Source organism: Aquarana catesbeiana, linkage group LG07 (genome assembly GCF_042186555.1).
Source record: "Aquarana catesbeiana isolate 2022-GZ linkage group LG07, ASM4218655v1, whole genome shotgun sequence".
Classification (NCBI taxonomy): Eukaryota; Metazoa; Chordata; class Amphibia; order Anura; family Ranidae; genus Aquarana; species Aquarana catesbeiana.
Window position 1 is genome coordinate 263,937,034 of NC_133330.1, and position 18,438 is coordinate 263,955,471.

Here is an 18,438-nt window from a genome sequence, read left to right on the forward strand (position 1 = left end):
CCTTTTGTACAAGCTGCGGATTAATCAATGTTTCTTTTAATAGTACGAGTATGCAAACTCTGAATGTTTCAGTGTCATTGCCCACAAACTCTGCAATAATCAATGCTCATTGTTAGAGACAAGAAATTTATTATCGACTTAACCATTGTGTGGAAAAACATGCAAACGTACGCTCTTTGTAATACTAAGGCTGGCACATAACCACAAGATAAAATTAAAGTATTGTCCACAGAAGAAAATCACATTGCTTTTATTTTTTTTTTCCAATTGCATTTTAACAAATGAAACAGTTGACAAGATATATTTTGCACACATGTACATTTTGTAAAATCTGCATTTTGCAGCCATTATGGTTATGTGATCTGTTCTTTTATTTTTTGTATCTAACACTTTGGGGTGTGTGTATAAGAAATTTGTACAACTATTCAGTCTGTGAAACTGCATGTATATTAGTTTTGACTAAAAGCATTCAGTGAATGCTCTTAGACTATTTTATCTCCAGGTTAAATGTTATTCTTTTATAAAGGGTAAATTGAATCAGGGAAAAACTGCCTAAAGGCAGCGGACAATCATAGTACATAAGTACCTATTGTTTTCCTATGATCATCAACTCCATCTTTAGCTCCTTTAGAATGTAAGCTCTACGAGCAGGGCCCTCCTGTACCTTTTGTATTGAACTGTACTGTAATTGTGTTGTCCCCCTTATACATTGTAAAGCGATGCGTAAACTGTTGGCACTATATAAATCTCGTATAATAATAATCTATTAGCCATAATGTGGTATTTTCCTGATTTACTCTATTCTGTATACATGAATATTATTTGGCCTGGAGAGCAAATAGCCTAATAACATTCCATTTTGCCCCTATTCACATAAAATGAATGTAAATGCAGTTTCACAGGACAAATAGCTCTGCAATTTTTTTATAAATACATCCTTTTGAGTTAACCACAACTTCTATACACACTTCTAGTGATAAGTCATTTGATTTGAAAATCAGTTGAGTGAATGTATGCAGATTTTTCCGGTCTGTGGAGAATCATACAATTTATAAAATATATGACTGTCTAAGACTCCTAAACCGAGTGATTCTTTACAGGTCAGACGGATTTGCGTGAACATATTTAGGTGAAATAAAATCAGTCATCAATCATGTTATTTTTAATCATCACCTATGTATTTTCCTGATTAGCAGGTCACCGGTGGTACACAACAGCAGATGTATACTTTGCTGTTGTGGACAACACTCGTTTTCATCTAGCCTCTATAAATGTATTTGTAAATATTTGGAGCTAATACAGATTTGCTACACATTGGCAACACTTAGTTCCAATAACATTGCCACTCATGAATGATTGCAGGTTTGTAACAGTTGATCTCCATGGGCCTGCAGGACCTGCAGCAATGCCCACAGTTGATCATGGGGGGGGGGGGGCATTCTTGGTTGATTGGACAATGAGGAATCCCCCATTAAGCATACCTCTTTAGTTTATGGAAACTGTTATATGCGTGGACAATAAGATTGTATCCACAGAGTATACTGTTGAAACACTAAATGGGGCTTCTAAGTAGTAAACCCCACTTTGTCATAAGCCACTGTTTCCTTCTCTTTGGAAAATATATCTTTTGGAAAAAGCTGATGATTTCAATTTTTAATAAATACACATATGTATGTCAATACATACCATCACATTATCCTTACTGGGTCAACATATCCCAGGATACTGTTGCTATAATAAATTACATTTATTTGGCTTCACAACTTTTTTGACATCACAAACATGCACACTTTCAAAGTACCCAAGCAGATACATGCTTGTAACACTAATGAATAACAAGCTTGTTCTCTGCTATTGCCCACAGCAGTTGCAGGTTTCACTAGTTGCTCTTGCTTTGCTTTCATTCACCTCAATTGTTCATAAAATCACTGTTTGATCAATGATCAATCCATACCTCTTATCCCAACAACATAACATATAAAAATAATGCAAACAAAATTCTCAAAAATGTATAGAAAACAAAGTGAATCACATTAATTAAATAAAGACAGCTTTGTCAAAATAAATATCTGTAATAAAATAAAAGCAGTGTTGCCTGCTCCAGTCAGTAGTAGCTACCTCCCTGTCCATGAACAATATGACTTTGTGGATGCGTTGGCAAAGGCATTGCTACCTAGCTTCACCCTGTACTACAGAACTCACATTTCTAATAAAACCTATGTAGTCGAAGGCTTCACCAACACAGAGGTGCCCCTTTGCACTGTATTTTCTATATGTATGTCAGAAGCAAGCTAATTTCATGCTTTGCTATAGTCATATGAACTTCAGTAGCATCATGTTGGGTATAAGATCAGTCAATGAATCCTTCACAGAGAAGGCACCTGAAACCTTTCATAAATATCACCTGAGAATGTTCAGCTTGACCTGTTTCACCCATATGCCAGTGAGTCCCTAATTTGGATAACATTGCACGGGTCTGAGTGAAAATTCCAGCTCACCCCAATAAAACAGAAATGCATGCAAGACACACACACGTCTAATAAATAAGAGGAGCTGGCTCAGGACCGGATCTGAGCCATCTTACAGTATAGATAAGAGCACACAGACATTTAGTTCTTAGCTGCGGCCATGCACAGTCTATGTCTTATTTATTAGGCACACTGAGGAATGAATGGATTGCTGTCAGTGCTGAGGCCTTTCATCTTCTTGGTGCTTCCACCACTGGGCAAGCCGACAAGGTCCAGGTAGAAATGTGACTTTAGAAAACGCCGATAGGAATCCTTCTCCATGAGGATGAAGATTTTGTGCTGGGCCTGGTCAAAACACGAGTTTGTTGGCTGAAGAATGCTCTTAGTTGTATCCTCTCGAGTAATTGAATCCAGATTCACCTAATAAAGAAGATTATGCAAGGCTTATTATGTGATAAGATAATGACAGCTATGACAATCCCACTCATGTTCTACTGATAAGAGACACTCTCTAACATATTATGGTAATGATGTTCTGGGAAATCCAGCTGGATGTTTTGAACTGAGTAGCCAATTAACAACTTATATTTAGTTTGTGATCTACAAGCCTATGGGGAGCTCAGATGCATAAACAATTATTTTTAATCCCAGCAATGAACATTATGAAACTAATTATCAAGTAAGAGTTCTCAGAAGTCATGACACCAATATAAATGAAAGTGGTTGTAAACCCTTACATATACCCAGTGAAGTGACTGGCCTCAGGTGATACACAGAGGTTAAACAAATCCTCCTACATAAGTTGTATATGTCTTCTCTTCTCTACATCCTTGCAAAATGTCCTGAATTAATAAAGCTTGTCTGAGCTGTCAGAAAACAGGGGGCGGAGAGCTGAAATTACACACTTCAGAGATCAGTAAGGAGAGCTCTGAGAGCTGATTGGAAGGGAGGGATAAACCCCCTTCACACAGCACACAGGAAGAGAGCTGTGGCTGTCAATTGCAGGCTGTGTGCTGGAGATCCCTCCCCTGTCATCTTCTTTTGGTGCCAGCTAAACTTGTCAAAAGTGACGCATGCAGATAGCAGAGGGCAGCAGACAGAAATTACACTCAGTGCTCTGCATTGAGACAAGTATTTACTATTGAAAGATATGTTTTGTTCATATTTAATGTCTGAGGTTTACAACCACTGCAAAAGACTGTAATAGATTGCTAAGGATTGCAAAAAAGGCTATTCTGAAACCCCTGTGATTTCCCTATAACACTCGGCAAAATGTCTATCAGCTGGTATGGTCAGTATAAAATGTAACAAGAGATTCTTACTTCTCTGGAAGCCTCCACAGAAATGAAGTCCTCATAGATCTTTTGGGCTTTGCTTGTCAGCTTTGCTGTGGATTTGGTTTTCTTGTAATTCTCACATGCCAGCCAAAAGTCAAGGTTCTCTTCACTGTATTCAGACTGAAGAAATGATCTGAAAGCTACCACGCCACCTACAAAAAAAGAACAGTTCTTTAAATTACGGGGATATAACCTAAATGTTCACAATAATGGTATGTCTCCAAATAACCTGCTAACCTAAAGTGTGAAACTATATATAAATACAACAGAAAGGTTACAATTATATTATAAGGGACCATACGCAAATGATCCAAAGTAAAGATGGGTTTTAAAAGCTGGTAGTATTACTGGGGATCCTTTAAATGTTGACCTACAGTATACATTCTAAAATAAATATAGGAGACCTCATTTAACATTAGCCTAACATCGGTTCTTAACATATGTCTAATTCCTGAGCATCTGTCTCATGTAATAGAGGTCAGCAGAGGGTGAGGACACTTGAGTATGGGAATGATGGTAAAGTACAGCTAAGAAGTCAATTAAAAACACTTTTTGTCTGGGGACCGGTAGCAGGACTCTGTGACTTGTATCACATTCAAACCAAGATCATTTTAAACCAGTGACCTTGGGTTGACGTCACTGAATCCTTTTGTAAACCTTAAAAATGCCTGACATTCTAGGGCAGTGCCTCTAGGACAGATTTATTTCTCACGTCCCAGAGTTTTGCATTTCCCTAGCTGACTTAAGTCACGTATACACAGTTGTGGGCTAGCTTACGGAAAATTGGTGGTGGGAAACCATTTGGTAAAGGTTTCAATTCAAATTGCTTCTATGAGTGTGATACTGCTACAACTGTCAAGGGAACTTGATGGCCACCAGAGCATATTGAAAATGATGGTTCAAAATTACATAAATAGTTCATATTGATAAAGCATGGAACATTGTGTTGCATAAATATTTATCCCATTTAAGCCCACACCCACACATGCATTGTCATTTATTTGCTTCCATTTAGTAAGTGAACTAATGTCCAAACTATGGTTATCATAGTCATTGTCATTTTAGAGTTTAACATGTTATGAAATAGTACTCGGCCAGTTACCAATTAAATAATTTGTAATTTCAGGAAGGCTGAAGGTGCATTACACATTTTGGGGTTAAAGGGACCTCTTTATCAGGGTTAAACGAGTAAATTAAATAAATAATTTTATTATAGTATACAATTTTATCTTGTAGCCCTGATACAGACGGCCCTTGTAAATCCCCAAACACCATATTTTATATAATTCCAAAACAATGAAACTTTTAAAAATCTATCACATCGAATTTGGTGCTTTCCTTTATAGACTTCCAGTCTTTCTGAGATATGAGCGAAAGATGATCTCTAACTCAGATGACAAGTCCCATCATGGTCCCTAACATTTCTAGAGATCCAGGGCTCCTCAAACCTACCCCTTGTGTAATTTATCATTTTTTCATTTTGCTATAAAGCTACCAATCTGATCCTAAGTTTCATGCCTCATGTTGTCAAGGGTTGGTGCAGGGACGGGACAAGAGGGGGGCAGGAGGGATAGCTGCGATTGGCACTGTGGTATCATGTGAGGTGGGAGGGCACCATGAGAAGGTTAGGGGGGTCTGGAAGAGGGTATTTGGTGATTTAGGGGATCTGTGTTGGGAGGGGGGTGGGGAAGAGGATTTGTGCTAGGAGGGGGGATTGAGGGGGAGATTTTTGCTGACATATAATGCTCATGCATCTTGGGGGGGGCGCAGTTTGGCATGCTCGCCCTAGGCTCTAGATGACCTTGCCCAGCACTGGGTTGGTGTACATTGGATTGGCAGCTATAGGATAATAACATTTTTATTTCAGTATCAGTTGTGTGTGGCATTGTTGGCACAACTGAGAAAATGTGTAGCCCTGCTCTTTTTCTTTCCAATCCTCTCAAACTCACATTAACATGGGTGTCTTACTTACATTCACTGTTTAGGAGGTTTTCCAATGATTCTGTCCATTTCTTCACTTCATCATAAGTCAGCCTGAAAAACAAAACATAGAAAGAAATGATTATTTCATTGAACATTTGGGTTTGTCGATGATATTCCTTGAAATGTGTAAATGGACAAAGTTACAGAATTCATTCAAAAAGGGATGAATGATTATTATGTACAGTAAAAAACTACAGACCAGAGTCTGCTCTATTAAACTTCTAACATCTGATACTGTAAAAAATATAAATTCATCAGGTAAAGCTGAACTCCAGACAGTTAAATGCAAATACGAAATACATATAAGGGAGCTGTTTACTTGCCTGATGATTTGTATTTCTGTCCATCTAGTTCTGACATTTACATAGCTCTGCCACAAAGCACAGTTCTGGTTAGACAGAAGACCTGTTCATCTCGCACAGACATCTCATAAAGTTCAATTTCCAGAAAAGCGGTATTTCAGCTCATTGTGCCCGCACACCATGACCAGGGCCACTGACAAGGCAGTACAGCCAGCCCTGCTGTACTGGGCCCGGGCACCATCAGTTCAAAAGGGGGGTCCAGGCATCTGCTGAGAAGGAGGGCCGGCTGTACTGTCTTATTGTAGCCACCGTTCCTCTTCTGCCTCCCCTTGCAGTGTGGCTTCTATTCCTCTTTATTCTTCTGGCTGCACTGCAGTGGGATGGGTCCTAGCACATGTGCCCCTTCCATGTGCTGTCCGGGCCCCGATGTTTGCCCCCTTTCCCCTGCAGCACTGCCGGCTTCCCTCCTCTCCTCTCCTGCATAGCAGCTACTATGGGCGCAAAGGGAGATGTTCCAGGATAGAGAGTGGGGGAAAGGGCCGGTAAATATGTAATTTACTGGCCCCTTCTTTACCTGAATGAACAGAGTGAGCAATCGGTATCGATCACTCCTGTGTCCATTTATCACTGAAGCATAGAAAACCGTGTTTACTTTGATGCAGTTTGTGAATGAGCAGGAAGCCTCAGAGTGTTTCCAATTCATTAATCTGTGCTGCTGAGGCTGCAAAGAAAGGACTGATAAATCTATGTCCCCTGTCACTTTTAGCTGGGAAGGGGGGGGGGGCCCTGTCAGGCAGGCTGTATGGTGCCCCATGATTTCTAACAGCAGCCCTGACCATGGCAACACAGTGGTGTGAATCAGGCATGTAGGAGAAAAGGCATTTTGCCTTGTCCATGCGGTGGGACTGAGCTGGAATAGCTTTCCAATGCTGTCCCACTGCATTTGGTGTAAACCAGCCCTTAGTCAAATTCAGATGCTTACACTACTAGTATTAAACAATAATTTAATGATGTATTAATGGTTACAGAGCTGCAATAATGTGTGCTTATATCAGCCTGGAGTTCAGCTTAAGATCGATCGTTTTTTATTTATTTTTTATTTCTCATACATGGTAAACCCAATATATAATATTGTTCTATATGCCATCTCTTTTCATGCATCAAAAAATAATGCTAAATTTATTGATCTATTTTTTAACACAAGTTAAATCAGACTAGGCCTTAAATGGAACCTATGTGGGAGAATGAATAACAGAGAATTTTGTAGTGACTAGAATAGGTCATGTTCAACAGGCATTTGCAACAGCAAAATAATAATTAAACGTCAGCCTTTTAAATGAAGTTCATTATGCTTAATTAAATCTTTCTTGCAGTTTGCATTTTGAAGCTTCATTAGCGCTCCTATTATTGTTTCTGTTATATATATATATATATATATATATATATATATATATATATACACAGGGCTTTTTTTCAGCGGGAACGCGGGGGAATGCAGTTCCGGCACCTTCAGCACTGAAAATGTGTAATGGCAAGGGATGCTGGATTATGTTACAGTGTCTATTGATGCTGGCTGCTGCGGGATCTATTGTTACTGGAGGTGCTATTTTTTTGCAGGGGTTTATTGTTGCTGGGGAGATCTATTGTTGCTGCTGGGGGGGGGGGCTATTGTGACTGGAAGCAATCTATTTTTGCAGGGGGGGGGGGGGTCTGTTATTGCTGGCAGTGGATCTATTGTTGCTGGTGAGGGATCTATTGTTGCTGGGGGGTCAGTTGTTGTTGAGGGTATTTACTGTTAAGGGAGCAGTCTATTGTAGATGGCTGCTGGAGGGTCTATTGATGCTGTCTGTGGGGGGGTGGGGGGGCTGTTGTTGCTGCCGGGGGTCTATTGTTACTGGAGGGGGGTATTTTTTGCAGGTGGTCCATTATTGCTAGGGTGAATGAGAAGGGGTCTATTGGTGGCTGCAGGGGATCTTTTTTATACTGCTTTTCTTGTTATCATTAACAAATTTCATACAAATTACTTAGTACCACAAATGTTACTTGGTTCTGTATTTTCTAAAAGGGGCAGTATTGGGAGGTGGATAGGGGGTAGAACCAAGTAACAGTGCTCGGAGGTGAGTAGGAGCAGAGACAAGGGCTAACTCCGAAAGGCAGAGTTCCTGCACCTATTCTCTGAGAAAAAAAGCTCTGTATATATATATATATATATATATATATATATATATATATATATATATATATATATATTGAGATTTTAAGCATGTTTAGGGATTTAACTCACACTGCAGTATTAGCACACTAGTTAGCCATTGTTATTATTACCATGACTGTTAGCCTTTTGGCAAGTTTGGATAAATAATCTTCTACTTAGGAATTATCTCACTAGTCACCTGGGAGCTATGATTAGCAAACATCACAGCTTATTGTATTTTACTAAGATAGATCTTCCCATCCAGCCCTGAGATCACCATTAGCAATTAATCTAGAAATAATTGGTAATTAGTGTGCAGCATAAACAGACACGAGGGGGCAGAACAGGCTTACCTCTGACAACCAGGTTTGTCTTTCTTCATGCAGGTGCTATTATCGCAACTATCTGTTTTCTGTAGCAAAAAGCCAAGTCGATGCTTCATGTCTTTGGCACTGTTGAAAAAAATTGTCAGAATTTTATGTGAGCATTAAACTGATCAACAGATTTAAAGTGTTTGAAGAATTTCACACAAATCAATCAACAGGGTTTTGCACCATTTATCTGTCTGGTTGCTGGGAAACAAGAAATGTTTTTCTCCTGCTAGTAACTTATTGGATATTTCAGTTTTGGCTGAAGTTGATGAATGTTTCAGAGACTTGAGAGTGAAGATTGCCTGCTGGAGTTCAGAGTTTTATTTCACACTACAACCTTTATGCTGTCAACAAGGGAGTTTCACTCTTCTTGTGGGTACCTTGAGAGATAAAAATCATCTATTGGTTTATTAAGCCTACTGGTCTCCACCAACGACTTAAGCTGGCCATACACTGCCAAAAAATGTTTAGTGGGTGGCCCTGCTGGCCCTCTCTCTCAGGAATCAGCCCAAATTCGAACAATGTATGGCCCATTGAAGTCCTGGGTGGAAACCAGAAGGTCAGAAAAACCAATAGACTCTTTTACCTCTCAAAGTGCCAACAAGAAGAGCATCCGGCGGCTGTGAGAATACAACAGCCCAGGAGGGGGATTCATCCATCCATGCTGTATAGTATATGACCAACTTTACCCTTTAAAAAATGTATTTAATAATCTCTATACAAATATGGTCCCCGCCAACATAAGGGAATGTTGGCCTAAACAGCCCATTTATAGTTGGTTTAGGGAATGTTTCCATAAAGGGCACCTCAATGACACCAACAAATGCTTTATTTGCCCAGGTGAAGGCTGAAAGGCTGGGAAGGATTTTCCTGGCCAATCACTTCTTACCCTGAGAAAGACCATCTCCTTTTCCTTCTTCCATAGGTGCAAACATTTAAATTTATCCAATGTGAATCTGCATATTGTGGAAAGTTCTTTCATTGGGAATTTCAATGAACTAAATGACAAACTAAATGAATGCCCTTAAATGATTCTAAGTAGCTTTATGGTGGTGAAACATTTGCTTGTCCTAAGATAGTTAGGGTTTTTATTTTTGTAGGCTGATGCAATGGAACATAGGGGTTGATGTACTAAAGGAAAATAGACTGTGCACAAGTGCAGTTCCTTCAGGGCTTAGTAATCCTTGTTTCTATGAGAAAGCAATGGTTTCTCTGCAGAGGTCTGACACGCCATCGGCTAAGGCTGGCCATAAATTATACAATTTTCTTGTACAGCTTTTTACCAAAACCATATAATAGGAGGTCAACCTTAAACACTTTCAATTGATATGCAATCAGACAGGCCTTGCAGCACTGGGGTCCTCAGCGTGAATTCTGACTAGGACCCTTACTGCATGGAGTTTCCATGTTTTACGAGGGCAGGGACTGATGTGCAAGTACAATATGTAAAGTGCTGCATAATTTGTCTGTGCAATATGAAATGGCATTAAAGGAGAAGTACAGCCAATGCTCGTTTGGCTGTACTTTTGAGAAAGTTGCAAAACAAACTGCACTCCTGTGACCCGTTTTCAGCAGACAGCGGGATGAAGTCCACTGTGTGCTGACATTACAGAGCCAGTCTAGGCTTTGGCAAGATCGCAACGCTGGAGTTGGGATCAGCCCACATGCCTGGACCGGCACCTGGCTTAGCCTTTCAGCGAGCTGCTGAGAGCCTGAGCTGGCTGCTCCCATCCCCTCCACAGCCAAGCGCTCCAGTAAACAAGAAGGGGGCAGAGCAGAGAGCCGGTGACTAACAGTCACCGGCTCTCTGCTCATGTTGCTGTGAGAACCGAGCAATGTTAGATCGTTAGGTTCTCAGTGTTAAAGCCAGCGGAGGACAGATGCAGCATCGGACCAGTGCTGCATCCATCTAAGTAAGTATAAATCTGCAAAAAACCCAAACCCCATACTTCTCTTTTAATAATAACAAGTCCTTACTCTCTAGGCTTTAGAAAACCTGCAAAACAAGGAGGAATATACCAAGAATGGGACATCTAACTACTTCAACAGAAATGAAATTGCTCACTGAAATGTAATATACTGTGAAAATTGTAGTGAGGCAGAAGTGATTATTTTTATCTGTTCTATGTGCAGAAAAAGCTGACTGATTCCTCTATTTATGAGATAAATACAGCATAAGCTTTGTGCTATACTTCAACTGCATGCAAATGTCAGTCACAATATCCTGCCACTACCCCATGTAATATTAACACCTTGACTTCCACCAACGCTGTAATTAAAGGCCATGCATTTAGAGTGTCTTTCATCATGTCAAGGTAATAGCATATGTTCCAGCACGTTTTTCTCGTAGTGTTTCTGCATTATTCATCTCTACCTGACATGGCACGGCTAAACTGGGAGTGAGAAGAAATTTTGGAAATTACAGTGTTTGTTACCTAACTTTGCCAAGTTTAGCAGAACAATAATGTGCTTGTTTTGGACTCCTTCCAAGCTAGCAGCTCTTGCAGCTAAATTTAAATAGACAGCAATGAGGTTTGCTGATTTAGAAAAAGACAGCTATTAGATGATGGCCAGTTGTGCATGTATAATCTGGAAACAGCACTATCATGGGGAGTTTGCTTTGAATATAAAAAATATTAAAAATCCGCTTCAACTTGGTGCAATACTAGGTTTTGTAACAGTAAAGAGATCACAGATAACTTTAGGCGACCTATAAGAAGGGTTGGGAGTAGTGATGGGCTGAAGCTCAGGCTGAACACAATTGGCCCAAACCCACAGGAAACTCTCAATTGTTAGCAGGCTAGCAGAACCAATCAGCTGCAGCCAGGGAATTCCCAACACGTAACAAAGGGTCGAAGATTATGGTGACACCATTGCCCTAATATGACCACATGGCCTAATTTGGACAATGTCATTGACCAAATATGACTACATCAGGCCAAACTTTAGCTCATCACTAGTTGGGAAGTTTGTTGTGGGTATAGCGGAGATCAACTTTAAGGACTGCACAATTTTGTAACTGAAATAACTTAAGGTAGGCCAGGAAGATAGCCAACCCAGCAGAAATATAAAATACTGAACATCTTCTATAACACTATACAAGCACTTGAAATCCCAATCATGTGAAATGTTCATATTTTGCTTGTTGCATGGTGGGATTGGTTAACTCATGGATCTTCAGAGATAACCGTGCAGGGCTGAAGCCATCAAGCAAAACATAAGCTTTTAACATCAGCCACAAAGGACACCTCAAAATCCAGTATAAGTACAATGAATTCTATATACTGAGCTGACAATTTATCTGTCAGGCCCAACAATATCAGGTTTGTTTAAAAGTAGGAACTGCACTTTAAAAATGGGTTTTCATAAAGGAAATGACACGTTACCTGTCTACTAGCTTCAGGGGTTAAGATAATATGTATTGTATATTGATATAAAATATTAACTAGATCCTTGTAATCATAATGTGTTGCTGCTGAAGAATAACCAACAATTAGGCAGTCACGTAATGCTGGAATATTCTTGTCACATACAACTACACAATATATCATTGTCTGTAACACCCAACAGCACATCATTTATTCTTTTACAGCAGCAACAAATATGTCAGCATGTAGTAGCAATTAAATAGATTACCGTGTGTTTATACATGTACATCCTAACAGGTATACCATGTCACACAATGACACTGGCCATTAGCTATGATCCAATATGTCATAGACATAAATAAACCAGATCTCATCTGATATTCCGCAGTGATATGGGCCAGACGTGACCCTGCGGACACAAGAGGCCCATAATTGAATAAACTCTAATCTAATGTCTCATGCATCTAGAGAAGGATATATGTTATGCAGAGGAGATAGTAGGGTGATCTGAAGGTCTATTAGCTAGTGGATGTGCTATTTAAACAACAACTGGAGAGCAAAGTATAGATTGTGTCCTTGGCAACTACATAGATGCTTTTCCCACCTTTTGATATGCTAAAAGCAATACAATTAGCTTCTAATAAGATTGATTTCTATGGACACTGCTTTCCTGTATCTGCATTACTTCTATATGTTACCCCTTCCAATCTACAAATTCGCATTGCCAACAATGGTCTTATTCAATTAAGAGCACTATTTCCTTCATTGCAGTCAGATCTCCAGCCAAAACATACCTTTTGGATAGAGTAGTGATTGGCAGGGTGGATTTGATTTAAATCAACTCGATTTTAATCATAATTTTTAAAGAGCAACTGTCATCTCTGTCCTGCAGCGGCTCCTCCTCTGACCCGCTGTTAACTCACCGACAGTCCCATTAACTTTATTGGGACGGTTGGTGATGCGGCAGTGACACAACAAGGTGAGGGATGTGGCGGCAGCAGGTGAGTGGATGCCCGCTAACAGGCACTGCCATGATGGATCTGAAATGACAGGTGCTCTTTAAATATAAGGACTCATTCTTGCTGGTAGTTAATAATATTTGCAAAAAAAATGAAGGTTTCCTATTTAGAATAATAAGCTGTCAGGTTAGTAAAACAGCGATCACAGAACCGATTTTAGGTTAATAGGTTAATCACATATAATTGGAGAACTAATCAAATTATTTTATTAAATTAAAACAATAAAATTGCCAGTGCATGTTATCTCAGCTTGCAGAGCTTGGATTCACTGAATGAGTTTACCAAAATTGTAAATATTGCAGAATATGCAGCCTCATGCTACAACTAAGCTCCATTTCATGCTGAATAAACTAAATTATTAATGCATCTTAAGTAGAAAACTATCTTTAGATAGATTTTTACTCCAAAAAGCATTTTTATTAAAATAGATTTAATAAAAATAAAAAAAAAATCTGATTTAAATGAAAAAAATCTTATTTTTTTTTTTTTTTAATCATCAATTTTAATCCACTCTGGTGATTGGGTAAACATTCTGTGAGAGACATGCCACCTCAGGACCTAGGACAGGTAACCCCACTTTTCTTCTGTTCCAATGACATCTTTAATACATTAGTTTGCTGTTCACGTTATGCCATGGGAACAATATTCAATGGGAATGGGGGGACACATTAATAAATACCCAGCAGAAGTTCCAACCCTTTATTACTCTTCAAAGCTAAACAAAAAAAAAAAAGCTGCAGTTCCACTTTGAATGAATTTGCACAGGGGTAGGCGACCTCAGCACTCCAGCTGTGGTGAACCTACGTGTCCCATCGTTCCTCTGCCTCTGGAAGTCATGCCCATGGCTATCGGAGTCTTGTAATGCCTTAAAGGACTTGTAGTTTTACAACAGCTGGAGTGCCAAGGTTGCCTACCCCTGAATATCTGTTATTAAAGAAGGTCATCAGTGTTAATGCGCCATCCAGTTTATTCCATAGCTGTGCTTTCTACTGCCTGGTTATCTGATCACTGACCACTGTGCCTCTGCTCTCTGATCCCTGCACATTTCCTCTTTAAATCCGCTCAGCCATGGTGTAGCAAGCTTTAGGCAAGTGCAAGTTTGCTATTCATCATAGCTACATCCCTCAGACACTGGATTCCAGTCATGCAGAGCTGGAGAAAGCTTCTCAAATATTAACCAGAGATCCCCCTGTGAGAACATTCCTCACTGACAGGCCTCACGTTTATCCAACTTTTGTACACTAGCACTTATTAACTATTATTTTGTTGGACGCATAATCAAGCATTAGTATTTTATTTATAATCTAGCTTCAATAAAGCATCAAAAAAGTATTTTTAAGAATTTTAATTCTCCATAATTAAGTTACATTTTTTCTTATTTTAAATGTAAGAATGAATCTACTACATGTGGTGCAAAATCTTTTTTAAATTCATGTATCCCTTAGCCTCCATTCACACCGGTGGAGCTTTGAAATCATGCTGCTATGTGGAAGTTATGGAATCCCTGTCTGCTCTATTGGCTGATAAGGTGGACTGTCACAAGGCGATATGGGAGCCTTGGTACCTCAGGATTGACCCCCCAATATTCTAACATCTTAGAATCTCCTCTTTTTCATAAAATGAGCCTGTGAGCCCAGGAGCTACGAGCCCAGCCGGTTGGGTTCAACTGTCGCTATGTCTTCCCTTTTACCCCCCCCCCCTTTTCTTTTCTTGTCTTCTTTTTCTCATGGATACGTATACTACGCTTATGCAAATTACTGACTGGTCGATATAGTATGTTAGATAGTGTTTTTTGTACGATTGTTCATACCATATAACTTCCAGGTATACTTTACACTTATGTGTATATTGCTAACAGACCATGTTTCATCTTAGCTTGTTTTCTTTTTTGTTTTTATTGGCGGCATGCATGCTGTCCAGAAAATGTTAATATTATTTTTCATTTTATTTTTTATTTTTTGTACCAGAAAAAATACAAAAATGTAATAAAAAATGTAAATTATAAAAAAAAAGAAATCATGTTGCTTCAGTGCGATTTCGAAGCCGCACATTGGTGCGATTTGCACTGCCAATTTAATTGTGGCTTGTGACTTCACACAACAGAAGTCTATGCAAGTCACAATGAAACCGACAAAAAGTAGTGCAGGGACCTTTTTCAAATTCGCAACATGATTGGAGGCAATTTGAACAGTTCCACTGCCAACAATGGGATGTGACCTGTCATGCGATTTGGAACTTTTAAAATGCATCACAAATCACACTGGTGTGAACGGGGCTGAACTGAGAGATCTGCAATGGAAAATCAGCTGCGGCTTCTTCCTTAAACCCCACAACATTTCTGCAGAGTGTGGCCTATTGGTTGTATTCATGTAGCCCTTGATGACTAACCTGAGGTAGAAAAACAGCAGGGCTTCTTATTTCAATCCCCAACATTTTTGCAGAGAATGACCTATTGATTGTATAAAGTTGAACCTCTGTGCCTGGAAGCTGCAAATACTCATTCCATGTTTCAGCAGAGTGAATCTGTATCTACTTCTTATGTTAAATTGGACACTGCGACTCGCTGACAAATATATAATATGTCATAATGCTGAATTACCCTAGCCCTGGCGTCATTTTATGTTTATGTTATGGATATTGTTGGTGAATTAATTATATAATTGGTTCAGTTCCCAATAGTTTAGTGATGTATAATTCCCAGTTTTGACAAGAGCAATTAAAAAGTATTTTTTGGAGTTTTTAAGTTAATAGGAATTTTAGGAAATGGTTTCCATGCTTATAGCACTACTCTGTGAAAAAATGTCCCAGATTCTGTACGATTTCAGTGGTGTTAAATATTTTTTGTAGAAAATCCAATACAACTGTAACAAAAAGATCTGATAATGATTAGGGAATCAGGCATATAACTGCAGTTACATTCTGAGCAGTTATAAGAACATGAAGGCAAACCCATCTCTTTCTTGAATACAGGAGCACATAATAATCCAATAGTGGCAGCTTTTTATTAGTAATAAAAATTCCTTTTAGGCATTCTAAAAGGAACTACAATATGAATAAAAAGTTGCAACTACCATAATTGTTACATTACTTTTCAAACAAAAGGAAAAAGAAGAGAAACTGGAGTATGCCATGAACAAAATAAATATCCAAATGATTTACCAATAACAAACAAAACATTTTACTAGGATGACTTTATAAAGTTCAATTATCTTATGTCCTGTATCATTACATCTAATTTCTCAATTCCTTACACCGGTTTTCCTTTGATTAAAAAAAAACTAAAACATAATGCAGATGAAATATTTAGTAAATATTTCATCTGCATTATGTTTTATTTGTACAGTAATGATAAAGGAGATAAGATAATTGAACTTTATAAGTCATCCTAGTAAAATGTTTTGTTTGTTATTGGTTAATCATTTGGATTACTAATAAAAGTCAAGCCATATCTATAAAAAAAAAAAAAAATATTGTTTTACTAAGTGATCTATTCATAATTTAGCAAAGTAGCAAACCCAAAAACAAAAAAATTATATATTTCCACTTAGGAATCCTAAACTGTGCTCTTTTGCTTTACTTTCCCTGGTGATCCTGCCAATAACACATTTAGGGGTTGATTTAACTTGTGGGTGCAACTCTGCATATAAACCAATCAGCTTGCAGGATTTTGTCAAAGCTCAATTGAACAAGCTAAAGTTAGAAGCTGATTGGTTGCCATGCACAGCTGCACCAGATTTTGCACTCTCCAGTTTTAGTAAATCCACCTCTTCACTTGTCTTTGCTCTGGATTGACGGGCAAGGGAGACACCTTGGCAAACAGTATTGTCAATCTGGTGTTAGATGCGCTAGCATGTTTAAATAGACTTGACTATCAAATCAAAGCTGAACTCCAGCTAACACATGTAAGCAGTTGCAATAGTTATTTGTTTCTTTTGGAGTAAAGCTGATCATTGTAAGCACCCCTTCAATGGTTTGTCTCACCCCTCTAACTGCCACTTTTACTGCTAGGGATCTTTGATTGTAAGCTCCTTGAGGGCAGGGACTAATGTGAATGTACAGTATATATGAAAGCACTGTATAGACCAACAGCACTATATAAGCACCTGAAATCAATAAATAAATATATTACATTTCTTTTTCTTTTGGATGTCAATGCTCAATGATATACTACACACACTGCACAAAAGAAGCTATAATGATAGCTAGTTTTTTCTATTCCGATTCATCCATGACCAAGCAATCCAGTTAATCAAATGTATTGATTACTTTGATCACTCAGCATACTCTATGTAGATAGATAGATAGATAGATAGATAGATAGATAGATAGATAGATAGATAGATAGATAGATAGATAGATAGATAGATAGATAGATAGATAGATAGGAGAGAAGAGATAGACAAAGGAGAGAGAGAGGGGAGAGAAAGGAGAGAGAGAGAGAAAGAGAGAGTGAGAGAGAGGTGGAGAGGGGAGAGAGAGAAGAGAGAGAGAGAGAAAAGGGAGATAGGGAGAGAGAGGAGAGAAGAGAGAGAAAAAGGAGAGAGAGAGAGAGAGAGAGAGAGAGAGAGAGGAGAGAGAGAGAGAGAGAAAGAGAGAGAGAGAGAAAGAGAGAGAGAGAGAGGGGAGCGAGAAAATAGAGAGAGAGAAAGGGAAAGGAGAGAGAGGGGGAAGAGAGAGGGGGGGAGAGAGAGAGGGGGAGAGAGGAGAGAAGAGAAAGGAGAGAGAGAGAGAGAGGGGGGGGGAGAGAGAGAAAGGAGAGAGAGAGAGAGAGAGAGAGAGAGAGAGAGAGAGAGAGAGAGAAAGGAGAGAGAGGGAGAGAGAGAAATGTATCTATCTATATAGATTTAAATATTTAAAATTCCAGCAAACTGGTACACTGAAGTGATAGCCAGCAATACAATAAATGCTTTAATGTTTGGTTACTTAGTAAATATTTCAATATTAAAGCATTGCATTGGGATTGAAGATCAATGCTCAATGATAAAAACAATAAGCAATAATGATAGCTCAGTTCTGTAAAAAGTGCTCTCAAGCTGTGTTTAAAGGTTTATATTGATAATAGGATCAAATAACTTTTACTGTTATAGCATACAATCTATAGGGCCCTTTGCTCGCACCCCCCAAGATATGAGAGAGAGAGAGAGAGAGAGAGAGAGAGAGAGAGAGAGAGAGAGGGGGGTGAGAGGGAGAAGAGAAAGGGAGAGAAGAGAGGGAGAAGAGCGAGATAGAAGAGAGCGGGAGACGAGAGAGAGAGAGGGAGGGAGAGAGAGAGAAGAGAGAGGGGAGAGAGGGAGAAGAGAGAGAGAGAGAAAGAGGGGGGGAGAGAGAGAAGAGAGAGGGGAGAGAGGGAGAAGAGAGAGAGAGAGGGGGGGGGGGTGAGAGGGAGAAGAGAAAGG

At 39.1% G+C, this 18,438-nt stretch overlaps 1 protein-coding gene across 1 annotated transcript in view; it reads right to left on the bottom strand.

Moving 5' to 3' along the window:
* Nucleotides 1-234: 234 nt before the first annotated feature.
* The window catches only part of RGS4 (regulator of G protein signaling 4), a 19,602-nt gene continuing 1,398 nt past the window's right edge, over nt 235-18,438 (bottom strand). The window contains exons 2-5 of the mRNA XM_073593281.1: nt 8,638-8,736; nt 5,778-5,839; nt 3,791-3,957; nt 235-2,888 (exon numbers count right to left, since the gene is read on the bottom strand). Coding sequence (XP_073449382.1) covers nt 2,652-2,888; nt 3,791-3,957; nt 5,778-5,839; nt 8,638-8,736 — 565 coding nt within the window. The 3' untranslated portion in view covers nt 235-2,651. The remainder of the gene's footprint in view (nt 2,889-3,790; nt 3,958-5,777; nt 5,840-8,637; nt 8,737-18,438) is intronic.